Below are 25,149 nucleotides of genomic sequence, written 5' to 3'. Positions count from 1 at the left end.
TTTGTAGCCTCCCCTTCCCCATTTTGGGTAGCCAGTGTCCAAGTTGCCCATCCCTGTCTACTGTGTGTGGAGGGAGTGGGAATGATTCTTGTTGTAAGAATTTGTTCCCTCATTTGAGCTACTGCTTCCATAGGGATAGGTCAAGTTCATCAAATTACATCAGATTACTCTTTTTTTCCTCTTCTATCTTCTGGTTGAGCTCTGATCATCCAGTCATTGAAGCCAGGTCAAGTGGGTATTATCTGCAAGTGTGGGAGTTCTTGTGCATATGCCCTCTCTTTTTATCAGCTGAACGCTTCACTCTCCACATTGTAGGGCTTAGCTCGCCACTTCATTGTTGTTTTTCCCTCATTTCCCCTTATCGGTGATGAGCGTGGTCACCAATCAGAGTGTGTATTCCCACTGAGTCTTAGTCTTGGAAGAGGGTTTGCACTGAGGGGACCCGACCACTTGCCTTGATGTTTTCTGGACAAGCAACTTGCTTGTTCTTATAGTAACAGTCCATCTGCCTCTATTGTTTTGTATTTTTCCTGTAGGTTTTTCTTTCAAGAAGTATCTTTTATTCTTCTAGCTGTTCCAGGCTGGTCTGCTCATCCTTTCAAATGGAAATTTGCCATCTCTGAAGATCTGGATATGGTTCAGGCTTATACCTATAGTCTTATGTATTGCAGAGGCTCCGCAGGAAGCCTCCTTCACTGGGCATGTTGTAGCCCCATTTTAGGTGTTCCAATCAGTTCTAGGCAGAAGACGGACTTACAAGCTTTCTATGGTGATGTTTCTGACTATTCCTTTCTTTCCCCCTCCAGTGTTTATTTTATATTATAATGCAAGGAAAATGAAGATTCAAAAGACAGCCAAGCATCTTCACATTATTCTCCCCTTTTCCCCATTCCAACCATGTCTCAATCTCTGTATCCCAGAGCCCTGTAGTTCCAAGGTTGTACATACATCATTCTTTACCTCTGTCCCACTTAGCCCATTCAAACATGCCTAATTGTTCTCCCATCTGCTTTGTTCTTTTTCTCTCCCTTCTTGTATATTCCCCTCTCCCTTCTTGTATATTGCCCCCCTCCCCAGCACCCAAATATTGCTGTGTCTAATCCCTGCCCTGTGCTCCACCTTCCCCTTCCCTCCCCTCACTTACCCCCAACTTCCCAGCAATCAACAAAGAATTGTACATCTTCTTTTAATGCTTCTTGTACCATTCAATATTTTGCCTACGGAATCCTTCAATATTGCAACCAAAGTCTTGAATCTTTTCTTCATTTCTTTCAGTTTGAGAAATGCTGAGTTGTTCTTTCATTTTGGTTTTCTAAGTTCAGTTCTTTGCATATTTCATCATAATACTTCACTTATTTTTTTGAGCTGCCCTTTGAAAATTTCTATTTAGTACTTTTACTTCATCATATCTTCCAGTTACTTTATCTTTTCCACATTCAAGAGCAAGCTTCAGAGTCTCTTTTGACATTCATTTTGGTCTTTCCTGTCTTTTTAAGGATCCTTTGCTTTCTCCATGTGTGATGTTCTTGATTTCATCCCACAACTCCTCCAGTCTTTAGTCATTATTGTCTAGTGCGTAAGTCTGTTCTTGAGGTCATTCCTAAATTCAGATGGCATTTACTGAAGGTCATATTTTGGTTTTCATGGACTTGGTTTAATTTTCATAACTTCATTCTGAACTTGCATATGAACAATTGATGGTCTGTTCCAAAGTCACTGCTGGCTTTGGTTTGGCTAATGTTATTGAGCTTCTCCAATGTCTTTTTCCACAGTAGTAGTCAATTTGGTTCCTGCATATTCCATCTAGTGAGGTCCACGTACTGTTGAAAAACGTATTGGCTACGAATAAGTCATTAGTGTTGCAAAATTCTATCATGCGATCTCCAGCATTGTTTCTATCACCAAGGTCATATTTTTCGACTACAGATCCGATCCTTTTTGTTTATGACTTTCACATTTCAATCATCAGTTTTGTCTGTTTCCCTGAGGTCCAGTTGAACTTCATGACTTGAGATAGCTAATTAAATTCTCATCGGTGTCTATCTGTTTGGACTCTTGGTGTGGCACTGTAGGTTTATCATTGAACTGCAAACCACAAGGTCGGCAGTTCAACCTCACCAGCAGCTCCTTGGAAGCTCTATATAAGTTTGCTATGAGTGGGAACCGACTCAAGGTCATTTAACAACAGCAACAACAACATCAACATTTTTACTAAATAACTTAATGGATGCATTTGATAAGAAGTAAAATGATAATATGGATGGATACAATCCAGATACCAAGGCATTTTGGGTATTTTATAAAGATGAAGACTGTAATTAAGAAAGGAACTTTGGTAGTGTAGTGATTATGAATTGGGCTGCTAACCTCAAGATCAACAGTTCGAAACTGCTAGCCATTGTTGTTGTTGTTGTTGTTAAGTGCCGTCGAGTCGGTTCTGACCCATAGCGACCCTGTACAGGGTTTCCGAGGGTGTAAATCCTTACGGGAGTAGAAGGCCTCATCTTTCTCCCACGGAACGGCTGGTAGTTTCGAACCGCTGACCTTAAGGTTCGCAGCCCGATTCATAAGCACTACGGTAGCCATTACACAGGAGAAAAATGAGGTTTTCTGCTTCTGTAAATATTTACAGCCTCAGAAGTCCTATGTAGGGTTGCTATGAGTTGGAAGTGACTCCGAGGCAAACTATCACTACAATTAAGAAAAATTAGTATTTGTGGGATGTAATTGCAGCAAGTGGAATAGGGTGTTTCTAAGAAAAGTGAACCACTAGATTAGCAATATTTAAAAAGCTCCTGCTCTTTAATACTTCAGAAGTATCCAGAACATGTACTGAACTTTACTTTCTCTGGTTCAAAGTGAACAGATTAATTTATTTGGGAGCTATGTAGAACTGAGGGAGATACTACTGATGCTCCACTCACTAATTACTTCATTTAATAAGCATTAAAAGAACTATAAATTCAATTATTTTTTATTACACCTCACTAACATTTACTTCCCATTTACCTCTAGGTTTGAAGTTTGAGGAAATTCAAGAAAGATTTGGTGAGGAGTTCTTTAATATATGCTTTGATGAGAATGAGAGAGTCCTTCGAGCTGTAGGCGGCACGTTGCAGGACTTTTTTAATGGCTTTGATGCTTTGTTGGAACACATTAGAACTTCTTTTGGAAAACAGGCCACTCTGGAGTCACCATCTTTCCTATGCAAAGAGCTCCCTGAAGGTACTCTCATGCTCCACTACTTCCATCCTCACCATATTGTGGGGTTTGCAATGCTGGGGATGATTAAGGCTGCCGGAAAGAAGATCTATGGGCTGGATGTGGAAGTAGAACAGGTTGCCAAGGAGAAGCTATGCTCAGATGATTCAAACCCAGGCAATTGTAGTTGCCTTACTTTCCTTGTCAAAGAATGTGAAAATACTAATATCATAAAGAACCTTCCACTGGGAACATCCCAAGTTCCTGCGGACCTCAGAATTAACATCAACACCTTCTGCAGAGCCTTCCCTTTCCATTTGATGTTTGACCCCAACATGTCAGTTCTTCAACTGGGGGAAGGCCTAAGGAAGCAGCTCCGATGTGACAGTCACAAAGTGCTCAAGTTTGAGGATTGTTTCGAAGTTGTTTCTCCAAAGATTAATGCCACCTTTGAAAGGGTCCTGCTACGACTATCCACACCATTTGTGATTAGGACCAAGCTTGAGGCTTCTGGCACTGAAAATAAAGACAAGGTAAGTGGCCACAGACTTGAGATGGGTGATGGGGACCAGAAGAGTGCATAATTATTTCAGTAAATTATATGCTGGTATACTTATAATTATTTAGGCAAGAGAGCTTAAAGTACCATTTAGAAAATTATTGGTCCCTGGATGTATATAAAAGGATTTGGCCCCACTCCCAGACATTTTGCATAGTGTCTGCCTCATCCATTAATTTATTTCAGCATATAAAAGAAGACATTTATTAATACTACCATGGCAATTAGAAAATTGATAGGACTCACTAAAAACAGGATACTATAAACTCATGAATATTTCTACTGATTGAGATCAAATTATGAGAAGATTTACCTTCAACTTTCTGTGGCTTGCCTACCTAACCCTTGAATAAATATAGATAAAAAGCTAGATGCTCTTTGAATATGGTCCCTTCTAAATTTCATAATCTAAGAATGTCTAGTTTGTATCCTATTTTTTTTTATATTACTATACAGAATAACGTCTTTCCCTACAGTTGAGAATCATGTGACTATGTATCTCAAGACTTGCCTCCTAATTAAATTTTAGTATTGAGACAGAAACTCATTCCAGTAGAACACATTTAATCCTTAGGAGAGAATACCATGAAACTAGATATCTTTATTATAGAATTTTAGAATCTATTGGGAAACTCTTGATGAATAAATTTTAAATAAGTAATGAAAAAGGCACCAGAAATAAATCTTAAAGTAGTTGAGTTAAGGCAAGCATTTTGCCACAGTAAAAATGAAAAATAACTACATTAAAGTATAAATAATACAAAGCAAAGAAAAATCAGCCATGACTATTTTTATATTTGGTAATATATGTTTAGCACTTAAAAGGAATAATTATGCTAATTGTCAAAATGGACATTCAAATGTACAGTTATTCAGTCTCTAGTAGTTTTGTTTTGTTCTGCATCAGGATAAAATTTTAAAAACATTTTTAATCAGTCGTTCTATTTGTTCCCAAAGATTTTATGGAAGGTGCTAGCTTTTAGAAAAGAACAGATTTCTCTCAGCTTAAGGACAGAAGAATTGCAGAAACAAAAACTCAATGCATGAACAATTTACAGATATTCTAGAGTGCCTGCAATACTAAATTAAATTAATGAGGAAATGGCCTCCTGAAAGCAGAACCAAAGACATTCTTGACAATTGAACTGGTTTTATCATTGATTAAATTTTATAATTTTGAAGTTCTTTGGAAATGTTTTAAGCAAAGTGTTTGGGAAATATGGAATGATAACACATTTATTCACATGAATCAGGAGATTTAGGAAAACCATTCAGTAATGTTTTTATGATGTAAGTCCAATGAAACAAAGACATCTAAAGAAAAATCTGCAGGTCCAATTTGACACATTATTATATTTTATTGTGACCGAAGTACTATTATTCCTACTATTGATCACACAGTGTTCTTTAAAGTAGTATTTTTCATACATGCTCATATTATCTATCGCTATATATTCCATAATTCTACTCATTTCAAAGCCGTTTATAATTGAAGAAACCGCCTAAGTATTTTTGTTTATATTTTTAGTAACTTTAAAACTGAAAATATTCTTTTGTAATTTAGGAAATGTTCAAGCTGTTTGTTCTATTGTACAGAAGAATGATATGTGGCTAGTAGAGTTTGAAGCATTTTTGGTTTTTAGAATTGAAGTTAGTGTTTTTGAAAATGTGCTTCAACTATAATATATTATTATCAATGTTATTTGCTTAATACATTTTATAGATTTGAAGAAAAAAATAATTCCATTTAAAGTTACTGCTTCAGATGTTTCCACATATATTTCATCTGGTTTGTATTTCTATGTAATTTGTATACCAGGATAAGAAATAGACATAATGAAATGATGACTGAAATGTCAAGGTCTCTTGATAATACCAGTAATATGGAACTGTGCTCATTGAGAAGAGGCAATTATAGTTCAAATATGTGTGTATCAGTTTAAAAATAAAGCAATAAGTAGGATTTTTATTTAGCATAAGTGTAGTAATCCTCAAAGCCTTAATATTTACATTTCTGTTTATTTATTAGGGTTTACTAAAATGGGATATTTGGGAGATTGCATGTCTCCCACATTGAAACTAAAGTGTGTAACATTATGGTATGGAATCATAATCAGATGGATAACATTTAAAAATTAATATGTTACTAAATTCTAAGTTTATAGTGTCTTAAAACATGAGCAGATAAAACAAAACCAAGCTTAAACATAAACATTATCTTCCTTTTGATAAATTTCACCATGATACTCATTTTTTCCTTTAATGTAGCTCTGGTAGCGTAGTGGTTACGAATTGGGCTGCGAACCTTAAGGTCAGCGGTTCGAAACTACCAGCCGCTCCGCGGGAGAAAGATGAGGCTTTCTACTCCCGTAAAGATTTACACCTTCGGAAACCCTATACAGGGTCGCTATGGGTCGGAACCGACTCGACGGCACTTAACAACAACAACAACAATTAATAGATAATTCCATGTGGTCTGGAAATCTGTCACTTTTGGAGTTGGTCTTGATAAAAAAATGCAGTTTCAAAGTCCTTAGGTTATTTATTCTTTGTTGTTGTTGTTAATTGCCATCTAGTCAATTCTGACTCATCTTTCTGAGGAGCAGCTGGTGGGTTTTGAAATGCTGACCTTGTGATTTTCAGTTCAGAGCTGATCCTATAGCGCCACACTTAATCAGCCACTACCCCAATTGCCCCCTTTAAAAAAAAATTAAGAATTAATTAGGCAGCCACCTGACACTTTTTGGTAGCGTGTTTGTTACAAGTTGGGCTGCTAACCTCAAGGTCAGCAGTTTGAAACTACCAGCTGGTCCATGGGAGAAAATGAGGCTTTCTGCTCCTGTAAAGATTTACAGCCTCAGAAACCCTGTACAGGGTCACTATGAGTCAGAATCATCTTCACGTCACATAACCAACCAACCAACCAACCATGACTATAAAGAAGATGTAATGTTTTAGATGAGCATGGTTTGTGTGTGAGAGTATGTGCGCTGTCATTCACTGGTTAGCTATAATTGTTATTAAGTGCTGTTCAGTTGGTTCTGACTCATAGTGACCCTGCATAGGAGTTCCTAGAAACCGATGGTGGCTTTGAATTGCTGACCATATTTAGAAAATTTTCATAAGTAATTTGTTCAGAAGTCATCATCCAAGCCTCCAAATAATTTATATTTTGTTTTGTAATAATTAGTTACAAATCAGTGGTAGGCTTCAAGTCAAGAATTTTGAGGGAACTCTGGGTTGACTTGAGCAAGTTTTGATCCCATCATGTGGTTCCCTCTACAGAGTCTGTAAGTCATCATCCCTGCCTCACATACTGTTCTCTCTTTCTTACTATTATTTTTTTTTTTTACCACATCAAAGTCTTATGTTTCATCTTTTCTTAGTTCAGCTTCCTTTTCATTAGCTGTCATGCATCAAATATAAATGATCTAATTGATCATAAAAACAAAACAAAGCAAAAAGCAAATAAAAACAACAACAACAAACAATTCAGTTTTGGGAATTAAGACTGAATTAGAAACCCTTATCAATCAATTTTTGCTGTGAATTCAAACCTAGTAGGGTTTGGAAAATTTGGAAGGTTATCAAATAGATCTTTTGAGTTACAAAACATTATGGGGAATTTGAAAGTAAATTTGAGAAGAAATGACCTAATTCACTGATATAGATTGCAAAGTTTCTTTGTATGGCGTGGACCGTGTTTGTAGGTAAAAGTTATTAATAGTTAGAATAAAGACACCATTTTCTTTTCTGTATGTTAAGGTCATGATGTGTGGGGGGAAGCATAACAGACAGGGAGAGAGGGATCTCTGACAGCCATGTCTTAAATCCCTTAATTTCTGAGTCTTAGATTCATTCATCTAGGAATCAAGGAGCCTAGACTACTAATTAAGTTTTTCACTTCCTTACAAATCACATTTAACACAGATGAATTTATAGTGAGGTCAGTTGATCACTAGGATATTTTTCATCCCTGTGATTCAATGAATTCACATGCATTTCAATGAAAGGCAGATTGAATTCTGACTTTCCAACTGTGAAAAGCACTTCCTATTATCAAGATTAAGTTCAACTAATTCTTTGTCTAGGTTGCCTGCCTCATAAGGTTTTTATGTAAGGATTATACTACATAATTCATGTAAAAAGTCTTACATATTTAGAACCAGAGTGAGATGCTAATTATTATTGCTTCCACCATTATTATATTGTTTTCCTTTCTACCTGTGGAAATCTCTGTGCCCCTCCTCTCACTTCCTACCTCAAAGAAGAAAGTACTGGAGACAAATACAATGAAACGTTTTAGAGATATATCAAACCCACCGAACACTTTCACAAAATATGACTTGGTCCTTGCTTCTTATCTCCTTAATAAAGACCTGTTAGATTCTATCAAGTTGCCTGCTACTCATGGTGATCCATGAGCAACAGAACATAACATTTTTCAGTCTCGTGACATCTTCATGATCATTGCAGTGCTTGAGTCCATCGTTGTGGTCACTATATTTTGAATGCCCTTCCCATTTAGGAGACCCCTTTTCCAGTACTATATGGGATGGAATTCTGTTGTGAACCATTGGTTTTCATTGGCTCATTTTTGGAAGTAGAAGGCCAGACGTGGCTTCTTAATTTGTGTTAATCAGGAAGAACACATAGCCATGTAGTCAGTTCTGACTCACAGTGACCCCGTAGGGCAAAGTAGAACTGTCATCTTTAAGGACGCAGACTGCTACTTCTTTCTCTCATGGAGCAGCTGTTGTGTTCAAACCTCTAGCATTTGCATTAGCAGCTGAGCACTTAGTGTGAAAGCTCCACTGAAACTTGTGTACCATGGGTGATCTTGCTGGTACTTGAAACACCAGTGACAGTCTTCCAGTATCATAACAACACACAAGCCACCACGCTACAATAAACTGACAGACGTGTGGTGGTAGTAAAGACTAGGATATTGTCAGAAACTCTTTAAGGGCTCTGATTAGATTTGCTTTTTGATAGTTACATACAATAACTACTCTAAAATTTCTGGTCTTCTTTTCAGACTTACTAAAGCTTTGGAATCAACTTTCTTTAACGTGTGTCTACTAATATCCTTGTTGTTCACTTATCACATTATTTTGCTGTGGCAGTGAATTCCAAAATAAAATGGATTGGTTAGCTTAGGCACAACCTGAAATAGCAATACATTTTGAGACACAATAAATAACAGGAGTTCTTTTGACATTTTTATTCTTAGTAGCAACGCTTCAGAGAACTTTAATAACACCTTGGAAGCAACCCCGCATTTGAAATACATCATCCCTTTGAGAGAGCAATAGCATTGTTATTCATCTTCACTTTTGTTCTCAGGGTTGGAGCCTAGGAAAAGTACAACACCACATTACTTTTTCAATCCCAAGAAATATTCTCACATTTGTCTTATTAGTTAGTAACTATAAAACAAATGCTGGAAAATAATTTTTAAGGGATAAAGTAGGGATTAACCTCTGATTTTCTGTGGTCAAATTAGTTTGTAAAATGTTCCATTATCTTTTCTATACACATGCCCATCCAATTCTGTCACTTTTGAAAAGTTTTAAGTGTACTTATGAATATCATCATACCAGAAGGAAACTTTGAAAGACAAGTTTTATCTGGCTGTCAAGAATACATTATTTGACGTCAACTTTAATTTAATTTGGGAAAAATGAGCATTTCTTTTTTTGCTCAGTTTATAATATTCTATTGTTGTTGTTGTTGTTGTTATGTGCCATCGAGTCGGTTCCGACCCATAGCGACCCTGTATAGGGTTTCCGAGGGTGTAAATCTTTACGGGAGTAGAAAGCCTCATCTTTCTCCCGCGGAGCGGCTGGTAGTTTCGAACCGCTGACCTTAAGGTTCGCAGCCCGATTCGTAACCACTACGCTACCAGAGCTCCTTATAATATTCTATTAGGGAATTTTAAATATTGTACTACAGTTTTAGTGATGAATGTGACATTAGGGCTTTCTCTAAAAATAGCATTATGGAACATAAAAATAATTTTGGTCAATGTTATTGGAATTTGCTTTGCTTTTGAAATGATAAATGAATTTAAAGATTTCTTTTTGAGTAGTTCAAATTTTTCTAGAACTGTTCCCTGACCATTAATTACTTTTTAAAATAGGTGGGGCATATTGAGATTTTGCTGAAAATATTGGTGGGGTTCATTCTGATTCTTTTTCTTTTTAAAAATGCCTATAGTATTCAATACTATATTCATTGTTGTTGTTAGGTGCCATTGCATCGGTACCGACCCATAGTGATCGTATGCACAGCAGAATGAAACACTGCCTGATTCTGGGCTAACCTCACTACTGTTGCCACACTTGAGTCCATTGATGCTGCCACTATACTATATAGTGCCTATAATATTCAATACTATATAGTTACTATACAGGTACTATGTACTATATAGTTAGACAACATTCGACATGTTGAATTATATATTTCTAACAGTGATCCTTAAGCTTGAAGTGCACATTTTGCCATGTTTTTATTTTTGTCAGAGGAAAAATTTCACCCCTGAATTTGCAAAGGAGATGCCTCCTACAGGAGATCAGATAATGTTTCCTTCTACTGTTGTAAATTCTGAGGGGGAAATTATAGCTCTTTTAGTTGAAAATTGTGCAGAACGTTACTTTAATTGCTCCTTTTGTTTTTGTAACTTTAAATCTCAGTGAATTATAAGGTGAAGAGCTGCTTCAATTGTGTTGTCCATCTTTCCATTTCTAATGATGCATTTTTTATTCAATATTTACAGGTAGAGTGCAATAACTTTTAGTAAATATATGAATTTAGGCAACTATTACCACAATACTATTTTGCAGTTGTTGTTCTTGGGTGCCTTCCAGACTCATAGCAACCGGGTGTACAACAAAATGAAACACTGCTCACTCCTGTTCCAGCCTCATTAACTGTTGTTATGTTTGAGCCCGTTTTTGTAGCCACTCTAGCAGTCCATCTCGGTGGGCTTCTTCCTCTTTTTCTGATGACTTTCTAGCTTGCAAAATATAACACTGATCCCTCCTGATAACATGTCCAAAATATGTGAGACAAAGTCTTGCCATTCTTGATTCTAAGGAGCATGCTAGCTGTACTTCTTCTAGTACAGATTTGTTTGTTCTGACAGTCCAGGATACATCAATATCCTTCCCCAACAACACATTTAAAATGCATCAGTTCATTTCCTGTCTTCTTTGTCATTGTCCCAATACTATTTTAAAACACTTCAATCACTCCAGCATTTTTTCAAGTGCTCATTTGTAGACAATCCATGCTTCCAACCTCAGTCCCAGGGAACTATTTATTACAAATATTTTTCTCCCAATCTTTCACTTGTTTTTTAAGAAACAAAAGTTTATAGTTTTAATTATATCAAACATTTCTTTTATGAACAGTGTTTTAAGAAACAACTACGAAATCTTTGCATAATTCAAGACCACAGAGATTTTCTCCTTAGTTTTCTTTGAGATATAAAAAAAAATAATAATGCTTAACAACATTCAAGTCCCTGGTCGATTTTGAGGTAATTTTTTAATATACTTTTATGATGGTTTCAAATATTTAAAAACATTTGCATACAGACATCCAGTTGTCTCAGCACAGTTTGTTAAGATGGTTTTTGTTTTGCAGTTGAGCTGCCTTTGCATCTTTGAGTCTTTGGAGGAATTAGTTCATTTTGTCAAACTTGTTTAATGAATTGGCATAATGTTATTCATAATACTTCCATATAATCCTTTGATTTTTGTAGTATGAGTAGTTATATCTCAACTGTTATTTGTAATATTGATAATTCATGTTCTCTCTCTCTTACTTTCACTCTTTCTTACCTGGTCAAACTTGCTAAAAGTTTATCAATTTTGTTAATATTTTCAGAGAACCAACTTTTAATTTAATTGTTTTTCTGATTTCTATCTTGATTTCCACTATAATCTCTATTGTTTTCTTTTCTCTGCTTGATTTAAGTTTCATCTGCTTGATTTAAGTTTAATTTGTTATGATTCTTTTCTAGCTTATCAAAGTGCAATCTTAAATAATTGAGTTGAGATTTTTCTTTTCTAAATGATTAATTTCTCCATAGTTACAGCTTTGATTTTGTTGCTAAGTGCTGTTGAGTAGGTTCTGACTCACAGCAAACCTGTAAAGGGTTTCTAAGGAGCAGCTGGTGGGTTTGAACTGCTAACCTTGTGGTTTGAAGTCCAGTGCTGATTCTACAATGCAATACCAGGAGTCCAATTACAGCTTTAGCAGCATCATATACATTTTGATAAGTACTGTTTTTGTTTTCCTTTAGAACAAATAATTTTCTGACTTTCACTGTGATTACATCTTTGATTGATAAGTTATTTAGAATTATACTATGTAATTTTTGAATATTTGGTTTTACTCTTGTTGATATCTAATTTAATTCCATTATTGTCAGAGTTATTTGAGTCCTTTAAGATTTATTGATACTTGTTTTATAGACCAATATTAGGTATATCCTGGATAATGTTCCATATGCATTCACAAATAATGTCTACTCTGATTTTGTTTCGTTGAGTGTCCCATAAATCCCAGGTTCAATTGTTTGATATTGTACTTCCAGTCTTATAAATCCTGGTTGATTTGTTTTGTTGTTTTCTGAGATTGAGAATGGGGCACTGAAATCTTCAACTGTCCTTGCTTTGTTGACTATTTCTTCTTTCAATTCTGTCTGCTTTTGCTTCATGTATCTTGAAGTTCTGTTTTCATGTGCATGTACACTTACAATTGTAATATCATCCTAATATATTGATATTTTTATTGTTATGGTATGTTGCACATTTTCTTTGATAATATTTCTGATCTTATATCATCTATTTTTGCTACTACAAATAGAGTCCTGGTGTGGGGCTGTGGGTTCATGTGCTGGAATGCAAGGTTGCCTTGAACCACAAAGTCAGTAGTTCAAGCTTACCATCCGCTCCTTGGAAACCCCATATAGAGTCACTATGAGTCAGAACCAACTCGATAGCACTTAACAACAATGCTTTCCCTATAGCTCTTTCATGATTATTGTTTGTATGGTAGATCTTCATTTTCTTTCCTTTTACATTCATCCTGTTTATGTGTTTGAATCACAATTCATATCTTGTAGACAGCTGTAGACTGCTCAAGGAGTTCTATTGTGGTACTTTAGGATAAACACTGGACTGCTAACTATGAGGTCAGTAGTTCAAACTTGCCAACTACTCTTTGAAAACTCCATACAGGGTCGCTGTGAGTTGAAACTGTCACAATGGCGCATGACAACAGACTGCTCAAATTTTCACACAGTGTAACAATATTTGCCTTTACACTATAGTTTAGTCCATTCATACTTAAAAGTATTTATTGATTTAGTTGGGTTCACATCAAGCTGCCTTTCTATTTATGTTTTCTGTTTTGATTGCTCTTTATCTCTCTATTCCTCCTTTAACATTTTCTTTAGTGTTAAATAAAAATTTATAGCATGGTATTTTAATTCCTCTATTGATTTTACAACATATTCTGTTGTTTTTATTATTTTATTAGTGGTTGCTCTATGGATTACAATATATCTCTCTTATCAGACTCTTCTTCAAATTAATACTAATCTAATATTGGTAGAATAAAGTAATTTTGGTTCTATGAAGGTGCTTTTATTCTATTTTGTGTCATGGTTTTATACTTATATGTTATAAACTCAATTATTTCATGTTACAATTGATATATATTATATTGATTATATATATCAACATATATTGCTGATGGCTCATAACCTGAGTGGGAATTCTTTTTCTTCAAAGGTAAGTGATATTATCACATTATTTTTATAATGCTAGTCCCAGTGATAATACTCATATTTTAGACTTTCTGTACTTTTATGAGGAAAAACCTTTATTCTATTTTATTTTCATAGTGAATATGGTTAAATCTGAAAAACTGAGCTGTTGAAAGAGAGATTAGATTTATCAAACCGTAGTTCAGTTTAGCAATCCCTATTACTCCGCAGCTTAGTTCATGGTACTCTTCAAAATTCAGCTCAATGAAGTGTCTTTGAAATGCCAACTGTGTTTGAGTCCCAAGTTGAGCAGCCAATCATCACTTTTTAGCCTGCATTAAAATCCTTACCTCTATTACCTATCACGAACAGTTAAACATAGTAAAACAACCTTAAAAAAATTTACATTTAGAACAGTTCTTTATAAGAAAGCTGTTTATAAACTGTGCTTTTCAGCATCTATGTAATTAGATCTTTAGGAAAAAAGCCATTAGGATATGAGTCTTAAACAAATTCTATTCAAGGATATTTTGTTATCAGAAAATATATAGGCAGCTTGCAATTCTGTGATTTCAGTATTATTGTTAAGTGCTGTCAAGTTGGTTCTGGCCCATAGCAAACCTGTATAGGATTTCCAAGAAACAGCTGGTAAGCTTGAACTGCCGACCTTGCAGTTCAAACCAAACTTGCACTCCAGTGCCATTGACCCACAGTGCCACACCAGCACTCCCAAATTCATGATATTCTTGATTTATTTTTCCTATTTCCCTGACCAGTAGCTGAAGACAGTGTATGTTTTATGGAGGTTCTGGAGAGTCTTGGTATGGTGCTGTAGCATAAGTACTGGCCTCCAAGTTTGTTTGAATCACATGGTTGGAAGTTCAAAATCATCAGCCACTTCTCAGAACCCCTCTACAGGATTGTTGTGAGTCAGAACTGACTCAACAGTACTTAACAACAATAACATATATTTAAATCTTCTAAACATAGAATTTTGGTGTGGATAAGCACTGGATTAATAACCCAAAGGTTGGTGGTTCAGACCCACCAGCTGATCCTCAGAAACCCTTGTAGTGGCACTAAGAGCCAGAATTGACTCGGTGGAACTTAACAACAACAACAAAAAAAACAAAGAACAAGATGCAGTTGTTCAAACAAAACAAGGGGACACTGAATGGTTTTAAATTAGGAAAGGTGTGCACCAGGGTTGTATTTTTTCACCATATTTATGTAATTTGTATGTTGAGTAACTATTTTGAGACACTGGATTATATGAAGAAGAACATGCCATCAGGATTGGAAGGAGACCCATTAATAATCTTTGATATGCAGATGATATAACTTTGCTGGCTGAAAGTGAAGGGTAGTTAAAGTACTTACTGATGAAGATCAAAGACCCCAGACTTCACTATGGGTTGCACCTCAATGTAAAGAAAAAAAAATCCTCACCACTGGACTAAAACATAACATCATGATAAATGGAGAAAAGATTGAAGTTGTCAAATAGTTCATTTTGCTTGGATCCACAATGAACCCTCATGAAAGTGGCAGTTAAGAAATCAAACAATGTATTGCATTAGGCAAATCTGCTGCACAAAACCTCTTTAAAGTGTTCAAATACAAAGACGTCCGTTTAAGAACTAAGATGCATTTAACACAAGCCATGATATTATTTATAGTGTTGGAAAAGAATATTAAAACTACCATGGGCTGTCAGAAAAACTAACAAATCTGTCTTAGAAGAAGTACAGCCAGAATGTTCCTTAGAAGCCAAGATGGCCAGACTTCGTCTCTCATACTTCAGACATATTGTCAGGATGATGTTCAACCATTTCAAGAGGTAGCATATGATCAAGAGCCAATGATACTGAAGGAAAAAATCCAAGGTGCACTGAAGGAATTGGCAAAGAACAAGGCTCCAGGATTTGGTGGAATCAAAATTGATATCTTTCAAGAAAGTGAGGCGGCACAGGAGGCACTCACTCATCTATGCCAAGAAATTTGGAAGACAGCTATCTGGCTGACTGATTGGAAGAGACCTATTCTTGTGCCCATTCCAAAGAGATGTGACCCAATGCAATACGGAAATAATTGGACAATCTCTTGGATATCCCATGCGAGTGAAGTTTTACTCAAGGTAATGCAGAAATGGTTGCAAGCGTACATTGATAGAGAATACCAGAAAGACGTTTATCTGTGCTTTATTGACTATGCAAAGGCTTTTGATTGTGTGGATCATGAAAAGCTATGGACAATATTGTGAAGTATGAGTATTCTGGAACACTTAATTCTGCTCATGAGGAATCTGTACATGGACCAAGAGACAGTTGTTCGGACAGAACATGGGAATACTGGATGGTTTAAAATTAAGAGAGGTGTACGACAAGGTTGTATTCTTTCACCATACTTATTTAACTCATATGCTGAGAAAATAATCGGAGAACCTGGGTTATATGAAGAAAAATGTGGTGTCAGGATTGGAGGAAGACTTATTAACAACCTGTGATATGTAGATGATACAACCTTGCTTGCTAAAAGTGAAGAGGACTTGAAATATTTACTGATGAAAATCAAAGAGCACAGCCTTCAGTATGGAGTGCATCTCAATGTAAAGAAAACCAAAATCTTCACCACTGAACCAATAAACAACAATCTTATCAATGGAGAAAAGAATGAAGTTGTCAAGGACATCATTCTTCTTGAATCAACTATCAAGACTCATGGAAGCAGCAATCATGAAATCAGATGATGTATTGCATTACGCAAATATGCTGCACAAGACCTTTTTAAAGTGTTGAAGAGCAAAGATGTCAGTTTGAGGACTAAGGTGCACCTGACCCAAACCATGGTATTTTCAATAACCTCATATGCATGCAAAAGCTGTACAGTGAATAAGGAAGACCATAGAAGAATTGATGCTTTTGAGTTATGGTGTTGGAGGAGAATATTGAAAGTGCCAATAGATTTGTGTTGGAAGAAATGCAGCCAGAGTGCTCTTGGAGGCCAAGATGGCCAAACTTCGTCTCTCATACTTTGAACATATTATCAGGAGGGACCAGTCGCTGGAGAAGTATATCCTGTTTGGTAAGGTGGAGGGTCAGAGAAAAACAGGAAAACCCCCAGCAAGATGGATTGGCCAAATGGCAGCATCAGTGGGCTCAAGAGTGGCAACAATAGTGAGGTTGACCCAGGATCGGGCAGTGTTTCATTCTGCTGTGCATAAGCTCGCTGTGAGTCGGCATCGACTTGATGGCAACTAACAACAAAATATATAAATATTTACTTTCTAAATAAGTTAAAAAGGAAATAAAATTTTGTGAAGTTGGAGAGCTCCCTAAATCCTATCCAGGTTTTGTTTTCTGTTGCTGTATTATTCTTTTGTTTTCGCAGATCATATATCTTACAGATTTTACATTTCTAGTTATAAATTTTTCCAATTTTAAGTAGAAATGACACTTAAAAACTTGAATTCACACTACTAAATTACAGAAGATAATGAATATTTTTGTCTATATGAGGAAGAGAAGTCCATTATTTTGTCCCTGACATTAGGATCATCAAACACTATAAAAATTTTCCTTTAACATTCTTAGAAGCTTTACATATGGTTCAATATCTTCAGCTTGCCCTACATATTTCTTTCAAGTGAGCCACAGCTGTTCAGTGTGACCTTCTGGGCACTGGTGTTATTCAATTTATCAGGCTGTTTCTCAACATGACCATATAGCAGTTTAAAGTAATTTTGATTTAAAAACTGTATTTGAAAACCAGCCTAGAGTCTCAAACTTGTCATATATTTGTTATATTTTTTGTAGCCAATGACCCGATATTCCAAGGGGAAGAAATGATTAAGTAGGTCTGGTTGAAATGTTCTTAATAATCGGAGCAGTCTGATGTCATGTTTCTTGAAGGAGGAAGCTATTTTTATAAATTTCTAAATACTTGTGTTATTATGTACACAAAATTTGACCTGGGTACTTTATTAGCATCCTGTCACTACAGGTTAATGCACTGGACTGCAAAGTCGGTTTGATCTGCAGTTTTGGTGGTTCAAGTTCACCAGCTACTCCTCAGAAATCCTATACAGGGTCACTGTTGGTCGGAACTGACTAGACGGCACTTAACAACAAATAACAATGTGCTCCCTGGGCGAAAGATGATGTTCTCTGCTTCCTTAAAGATTTATAGCATCACCCTTTAGAAGATCACTATGAGATGGAATTGAGTTGATGGCAGTGAGTTTGGTTTATCTTTACCCGTAATAATTGTTAAATCATCATACTTAAATAGTATTCTTTTTTACTTATCATACTATCGTAGAGAGGGTTTACTGGATTTACTTTCTATTATATTTTCCTTATCTCCTACTCCAATTAGGAATTATTACAATTCTATGTATTCCTGGTATGGCGCTGTAGGATCAGCACTGGACTGCAAACCACAAGGTCCACAGTTCAAACCCATCTCAGATGCTCCTTAGAAACCGTATACAGGATCACTCTAAGCAGGATCCAACTCGACAGCACATAACAACAACAATAACATCAAAATTCTGTCATATTTTCTGTTATTGAAAGGGTACATTGTGTTAGGATTAAGGATAATTTAAAACAGGTTAGCTGTAGGAAAGGAGAGAATATTCTCTGAAATTCTATCAATTATAGTACAATTGCAAATTGGGTTTTATTTTGATTGTGATTGTGAAGGATTTATAAAGTTAACTGAGCTTCAAAACTAACATCAATTTCCTTTAAAATTAGTGATATCTAATTTGTGGTTAAATTCTTAATATATTTAACAAACAAATGAACAGAAAAACCTAGGTGATTTTAGGGTTTAGATATTTTCACAACTAGATCAGAATTTTAATGGACTATAAGGAGCTCTGGTAGTGTAGTGGTTACAAGTCAGGCTGTGAACCTTAAGGTCAGCAGTTCAAAACTACCAGCGGTTCCACAGGAGTAAGATGAGGCGTTCTGCTCTTGTAAAGATTTACAGCCTCAGAAACCCTGTGCAGGGTCACTATGAGTCGGAACCGACTCCACAGTACCTACCAACAGCAACCAACAACAACATGGGAAAATAGGGTGAAAATTTATCCTATATAATAGGAGACTCTATATCATACTTCTTGCCACTCTTTCAAAGGTGATTAATATGGTAATAATGAATGATTAATATGGTAAAGATGAATGATGATATGTATTTATTGAGAGTTTAGTACAAAGACACTCCTATAAACACCATGTTGTTGTTGTTAAGTGCTGTCAAGTCAGTTCCAACCCATAGTGACCCTGTAGAGGATTTCCAAGGAGCAACTGATGAGCTTGAGCCACCAACCTTGCAGTTCAAACCGACTTTGCAGTGTAGCACATTAACCCACAGTGCCACACCAGGACTCCATAAACACCATGTATCTATATTTATCTATCTGTATTTTGTTGTTGAGTGCCGTCGAGTCAGTTCTGACCCATAGCTACCCTATATAGGGTTTCCAAGGAGTGGTTAGTGGGTTTGGACCACTGACCTTGCAGTTCAAAATGACCTTGCCGTCCAGTGCAGTATCCTGCAGCACCACACCAGGACTCTATCTATATGTACAACTGTAGAACCTTAATTCCCGTGACTCTTTGAGGCAGGTACCGTTGGTAAGGCCCATCTTACAGATAAGGAAACAAATACAAAGAAGTTAAGAAAATGTTTCCAAGGTTATGCATCTAGTATATGCCAAAGGCAGGAGTTCAACGTAATTGGCTTTCAGAAGCTGTGCTGCTCTATGTTGTTGTTATGAGCCAAGTCAATTCTGACTCATTGCGACCTTGTATAGGGTCTCCAAAGGAACTACCAGCATTTGCTTGTGGTTAGCAGTCCAGTGCTTATCCAACAGCACCAAACCAGGACACTGCTACACTATATGGCCCTAAATAAACTTTATTAGCATACTTTTCTGAAGGAATAATTAAACATATTTTGGGAGAATTGATTGCAAAAGGCACTGAATAAGGTTTTCTGTCCTTACTAAGTTTAAGATGTTTTGGGAAATAAAATGTAAAAGTATGTAAAGATGATTATTAGTATAAAAGATTTAAATATGTTCATCAACTTAATGTTAGACTGAGCTTATAACAGTCTTTCTTTGAGATAAACTAAATGTCTTTTCAAATGTCACATTTAGGCAATTCTTTTGACTGTCCTAGGAACACACGTGTAAATCAATGAAATACCATATTATTGGCAATTAAAAAATTATTTCTTTGATGTTCTGAGGAAAAGCTATGTGTGCTGCTTCTGGAAATCATAATAGTTTCAATTTATTTTCTGCCTGTTGCAAAGGCATACAGTACATTTTGATACTATCTCAGCTGCTGACTGAAAGGTCAGCAGTTCAAATCCACCAGTCACTCCCTGGGAGAGAGATGTGGTAGTCTACTGTAGTGAAGGTTTACAGCCTTGGAAACCCTGTGGGGCAGTTTTACTCTGTCCTGTGATACCATTAAAAGTCAGAATACAGATATTGATGTGATGGCTAAGGGTGTCTGTTTGTGCATGTGTATACATTTGGTTTACTCCGGTATTTAAAGAAGCAAGTATTCCTTTATTTTATCTTTTTACAAACAGATCTGAGAAAACCCTACGACCATTTGACCTCATGTTATCTCCCTCTAGCCTACGGTAGTTCTTTTGGGTGCCAGATAAGTTTGATACTTTAAAAACTTCTCCACCTTTGTCTCACAAGGATTGCCTTCTTTCATAACATGTAGTATCTCAGTAGTCCATAGAAACATAAGAGTGCAGTCTATCATTCTGCTCTGTGTTTTTATTCAGTAGAGTTTGGCATATTGTTACCATCCCCATTTCATATTTCAATATTTGCTAAGATTAGGATTTTTTAAATGTTGTTTTTAATGTATCTTTTTGGACTCCTGGTGTGGCGCTGTAGGAATAGCACTGGACTCTGAACTATATGGTCAGCAGTTCAAACACACCAGCTGCTCCTCAGAAACCCTATATAGGTTAACTATGATTTGGAACTGACTTGATGGTACTTGAGTGTGACAATAACAACAAAACTGCATCTTTTGGTCACATACTTGTTTTTAATTTTTCACAGTATTGCATTCAACCTATTCCTAATGGCAGATACACAATGGCATGCATGTGGAGATTAACTATGGGCCTTCAAAAGAAGCCCGGCACCCACAGATTCTTCTGAATCATTCTTTTACATGATCCAACATCTACCTATGCTGTGTCCGCTAAATTTTAGTCATACATGCTGAGTTTTGGTCATTCTTACGTCTCCAACAGTTACCCATAGACTGAATGAACACAGCAGGCACTTAGGAAATGTTTAGTGAGAGAATGATTAAATAATTTTGTAACTCAACCTCCTTTATTAAGGTCAAAGTGTGGAGAGCCACGTGACAGCATTTCAGAAAGTACTACTAAACTGTGAAGTATTATTGTTTACAATTAATTAATGTATTTATTAGTGGTCATATTTGCACTTCCACTGTTACCCTAAAATAATATGATTACTTAAAAACTGTAGTTTGTAATCTGTCTGGCAAAAACCAAAAGAGAAAACTAAAATTACAAATAAAATCCTAATGAAGTAATTTACTAGTAATGAGTCCCATTTGTGGCGATTAGTCCAATTTCAATCATAACCCATAAGATAAGCAGTTCAATTTTGTTCAATTTCTCTTTCATTTCCTAGCATGTTTTTGTAAGGACTATTTCAAATTTTGACATCCATTACTGGTCATCTTTCTTTTTCTTATTCCTTTTCCTCTGCTACTTGCAGTCATTGTTCTTTTCAAGACCATTTATTTAACTTATATTTCATCGTAAGTATATTGGAAGTACATATATAGGTAGGACATATTTTCAGTTCTCAAGGAAGTACTTACCATAGAGTACCCATATTGTACTACATTTTTTTTTTTTTAGATTTCTCTCATTAAATTTTAGTTTCTCCAGAATATGAACTATACGCCTTATACCTCTACATTTCTATATCATTAAATACAATGCCTGTCATAAAGTAGGCAATTAATCTTTGAATGAATAACCTCACAAAGATTTCATCCTTCTTATTGAGATCACAAATAAAACAGTTTTGACCATAAACCTCAGTTGAAATTCTACTTATTGTAAGTTAATTGTGCTAAGTAAGAAGGCAGGTATTTATTATCCCCATTTTACAACTGTGAAAACAGAGAAGTAAATGATATAAATGATTTAATGTATGTGGTGGTGCTAGCACCCTGATGTGCTGATTCTTGCCTCAGAATCATTTCCCTGAGGAAAGCAACATATGCAAAAGCTAATTGTAGAATACATAAAGATAAAGGGACTTAACCTACTTTCACAGAATGAATACTTTTTGGAGTAGAACTGATGCACATGAATCACATGAATCCTTGAGGGAGGGGGACAGGGAGGACATTAATCATCTTTTTAAATGACTTTAGTAACTTTCTTAATTATTGAGTGACTACTTTGTACAAGTCACTGTGTTGTGCTACGTGCTAACGATATTTTATTTGTTATTATTAGGTGCCATTGACTTAGTTTCAACTCATAGTGACCCCCTATACACAACAGAACAAAACACTGCTTGGTCCTGAACCATCCATAATTGTTGCCTTTGTGTCAGTCTGTCTTGTTGGGGGCTTTCCAATTTTTCGTTGACCCCCCACTTTACCAAGCATGATGTTCTTCTTCAGGAATTGATCCCTCCTGAAAACATGTCCAAAGAACTAGAGACGAAATTTCACCATTATCAATTCTCAGGAGCAATCTGGCTGGTTCCTACAAGATAGATTTGTTTGTTTTTCTGACAGTCCATGGCACTTCAATATTCTTTTCAAACACAATTATTTAAATGTATTGATTCTTGTACTTGTCTTCCTTATTCAGTTTCCAACTTTCTTACGCATATGAGGTGATCAAAAATTCCACGGAGCATATTAGTTCTCAAAGTGACGTCTTAGGTCTTTAACACTGAAAAAAGGTCTTTTGTAGCAAGCAGATTTGCCTGGTATAATATATCCTTTGATTTCATGACTGCTGCCTCCATGAGTGTTGATTGTGGATCCAAGCTAAATGAAGTCTTGGACAACTTCCATCATTTTTTCTGCTTATTATGCTGCTATTTACTGGCCCAGTTGTGAGGGTTTTTGTTTCCTCTACATTGAGGTGCAATCCATACTGAAGACTATAGTCTTTCATCTTAATCAGTAAGCCTTTCAAGTCCTCTTCATGTCCAGTCAGCAAGGTTGTGTCATCTACATATTACAGCTATTAATGGTTCTTCCTCCAATCCAGATGCCACATTCTTCTTCATATAATCCAGTTTCTCAGATTGTTTGCTGAGCATACAGATTGAATAAATATGGTGATCCTGGCACACACATTTCCTGAATTTAAACCATTCAGTATACCCTTGTTCTGTTTAAGTGTTCTGGAATACCTGTTCTTCATATGCTATCTATAGTTTGCTATGATCCACACAGTTAAGTGTCTTTGCATAGTCAATAAAGCACAAGGAAACATTGTTTTGATATTCACTGCTTTTAGCCAAGATCTATCTGATATCAGCATTGATACCCCTTGTTCCACGCCCTCTTCTGAATCTAGCTTGAATTTCTGGCAACTCCCTATTGATGTACTGCTGCAATGATTTTTTAATTATCTTCAGTAAAATTTTATATGTGATCTTAAGGATATTGCTTGATAATTTCTTCATTTTATTGAATCACCTTTCTTTGGAATGTGCATCAATATAGATCTCTTCCAATCAGTTGACCAGGTAGCTGTCTATATACATTTCTTGGCTTATATGAGTGAGTGCCTCCAATATTGCATCAGTTTGTTGAAAAATTTCAGTTTGTATTTCATCAATTCCTGAAACCTTGTTTTTTACTAAAGCCTTATATGCTAATAACGATACAGTAATGAATAAAACATGTGTTCATAAGGAGCTCCCATCCTGGTGATCCAGCATGACCCTCTTATGTCTGTCCTTTGTCCCTGGGTCTTGAGCTGAATGTCATGCTCTAGATGTAAACTGGTCAGAAAGAGGTTGTAGGTGCTTCATGTGGAAACCAGGCTTCCTTGAACATAAGTAGGACTTTTTGTTTGCTTGTTTTTGTTTTGGTGGAAGTAAAGATACTTAAACCCAAGTACATTATGGCAATTGCTAAAATGGAGAGGGGTAGTTTGATTTTTGCTTGTTTCCTTAGTAACTATTTGCCAAATAGTTACTATGACCAAGGCCTTGGACTAACCATGCTATATACACAGCCTAGTCATTTCAACAGCCCTATGAAATCCAAAGGAGCTCTGGTAGCGTAGTGGGTAGGAATTGGGCTGCTAACCCCAAAGTCAGCATTTCGAAACTATCAGCTGTTCTGTAGGTGAGAAATGAGGCTTTCTGCTCCTGTAAATATTTACAGTTTCAGAAATGCTATAAGGAGTCACTGTGAGTCAAAACCGATTCCACGGCACATAATCACTACCACCACCACCATGAAATTCACTCACTATTTGTATTTTGCAGATAAGAAAACTGTCTCATGAACTGTATGTTGTGGAACTAACCACCACAGTTACTAATTTTTGTGTGTGGAGGAACTAGGGAAGGAAAAGGGAAGTGGGAAAATGCCGTAGTCAGATTAAGGAACAGACTTTAAAATATTTATTGAAAGCTTTTTTTTAATGAAAGAGTTGCATTTTAATTTTTTTCACCAGAATTGTTTTAATTCTTTAATCATCTTTTGAAAATTTCTCTGGATCACACTGGGTCAGTATTTTGTCTGGAGAGTCTCATTTCTGGCATAGATTCCTGGGAATATTAGGAGAAGACATTTTAGAATGTTCTAGTTGGCTGGAAGTGTGCATCATCTGAGGGATATTTCTGGATAGGTCCAACAGGAGCAGAGATTATGCTGCAAGTTCTGTTCTTGGAGTATTTCAGGATATGGGAAATTGAGTGTTGTTAATATGAGAATAATGATGAAAAATCCATAAACAAGTTTTAAAAATAGGTGACTTGCATGCCCTGTTCCTGGCTTTTCCCATGGTGTCACATAATTATATTACATTGCTCATGGACTAACGCAGTGTACAGCAGTTGACCTTATAACCTGAGATCTTTTGCTGCTTTACATGTATTGAATTGAATATGAAATATAAAAAGAAAACATTACAACTAGGCTCATCATAGATTCCAGATTATTTCAGGGAAAGCAGACGCTTCATCACTTTACATTACTAGGATGTCATTGCTTTCAGTAGTTAATGAAGTACCAAAGTATCATTATTTGAGAATAATTGCAATATGGGTGATCTGAATAAGGGAAACTCATAAAAGACAGGCTTTTTAAAAAGGAGATATCCTTTTAAAACAGTCAAATGTATTCATTATTGGGAAAGAAACCAACAATTTAATGCTTGGCTGCTCACTTGGACTACTAACAAACTGTTTACAAGAAGTGACTTTATATATCTGTCCCCATTGCCTTCTTGCCTGCATGATTTCTGTTGAGAAATTCGAGCTTAATCTGATTTGCTTGCCTTTGTATGTTATATTTCTCTTTTC

General features: G+C 36.0%; 1 protein-coding gene across 1 annotated transcript in view; it reads left to right on the top strand.

The window, feature by feature from the left end:
- Positions 1-25,149, top strand: part of GUCY1A2 (guanylate cyclase 1, soluble, alpha 2) — a 385,551-nt gene that overhangs the window by 94,942 nt on the left and 265,460 nt on the right. Inside the window, exon 4 of the mRNA XM_006833793.1 lies at positions 3,016-3,734. Coding sequence (XP_006833856.1) covers positions 3,016-3,734 — 719 coding nt within the window. The remainder of the gene's footprint in view (positions 1-3,015; positions 3,735-25,149) is intronic.

This window comes from Chrysochloris asiatica, unplaced genomic scaffold (assembly GCF_000296735.1).
Source record: "Chrysochloris asiatica unplaced genomic scaffold, ChrAsi1.0 scaffold00008, whole genome shotgun sequence".
Lineage (NCBI taxonomy): Eukaryota > Metazoa > Chordata > Mammalia > Afrosoricida > Chrysochloridae > Chrysochloris > Chrysochloris asiatica.
Note: the sequence above shows the minus strand (reverse complement) of the source record. Positions and strands in the feature narration are given on the sequence as shown.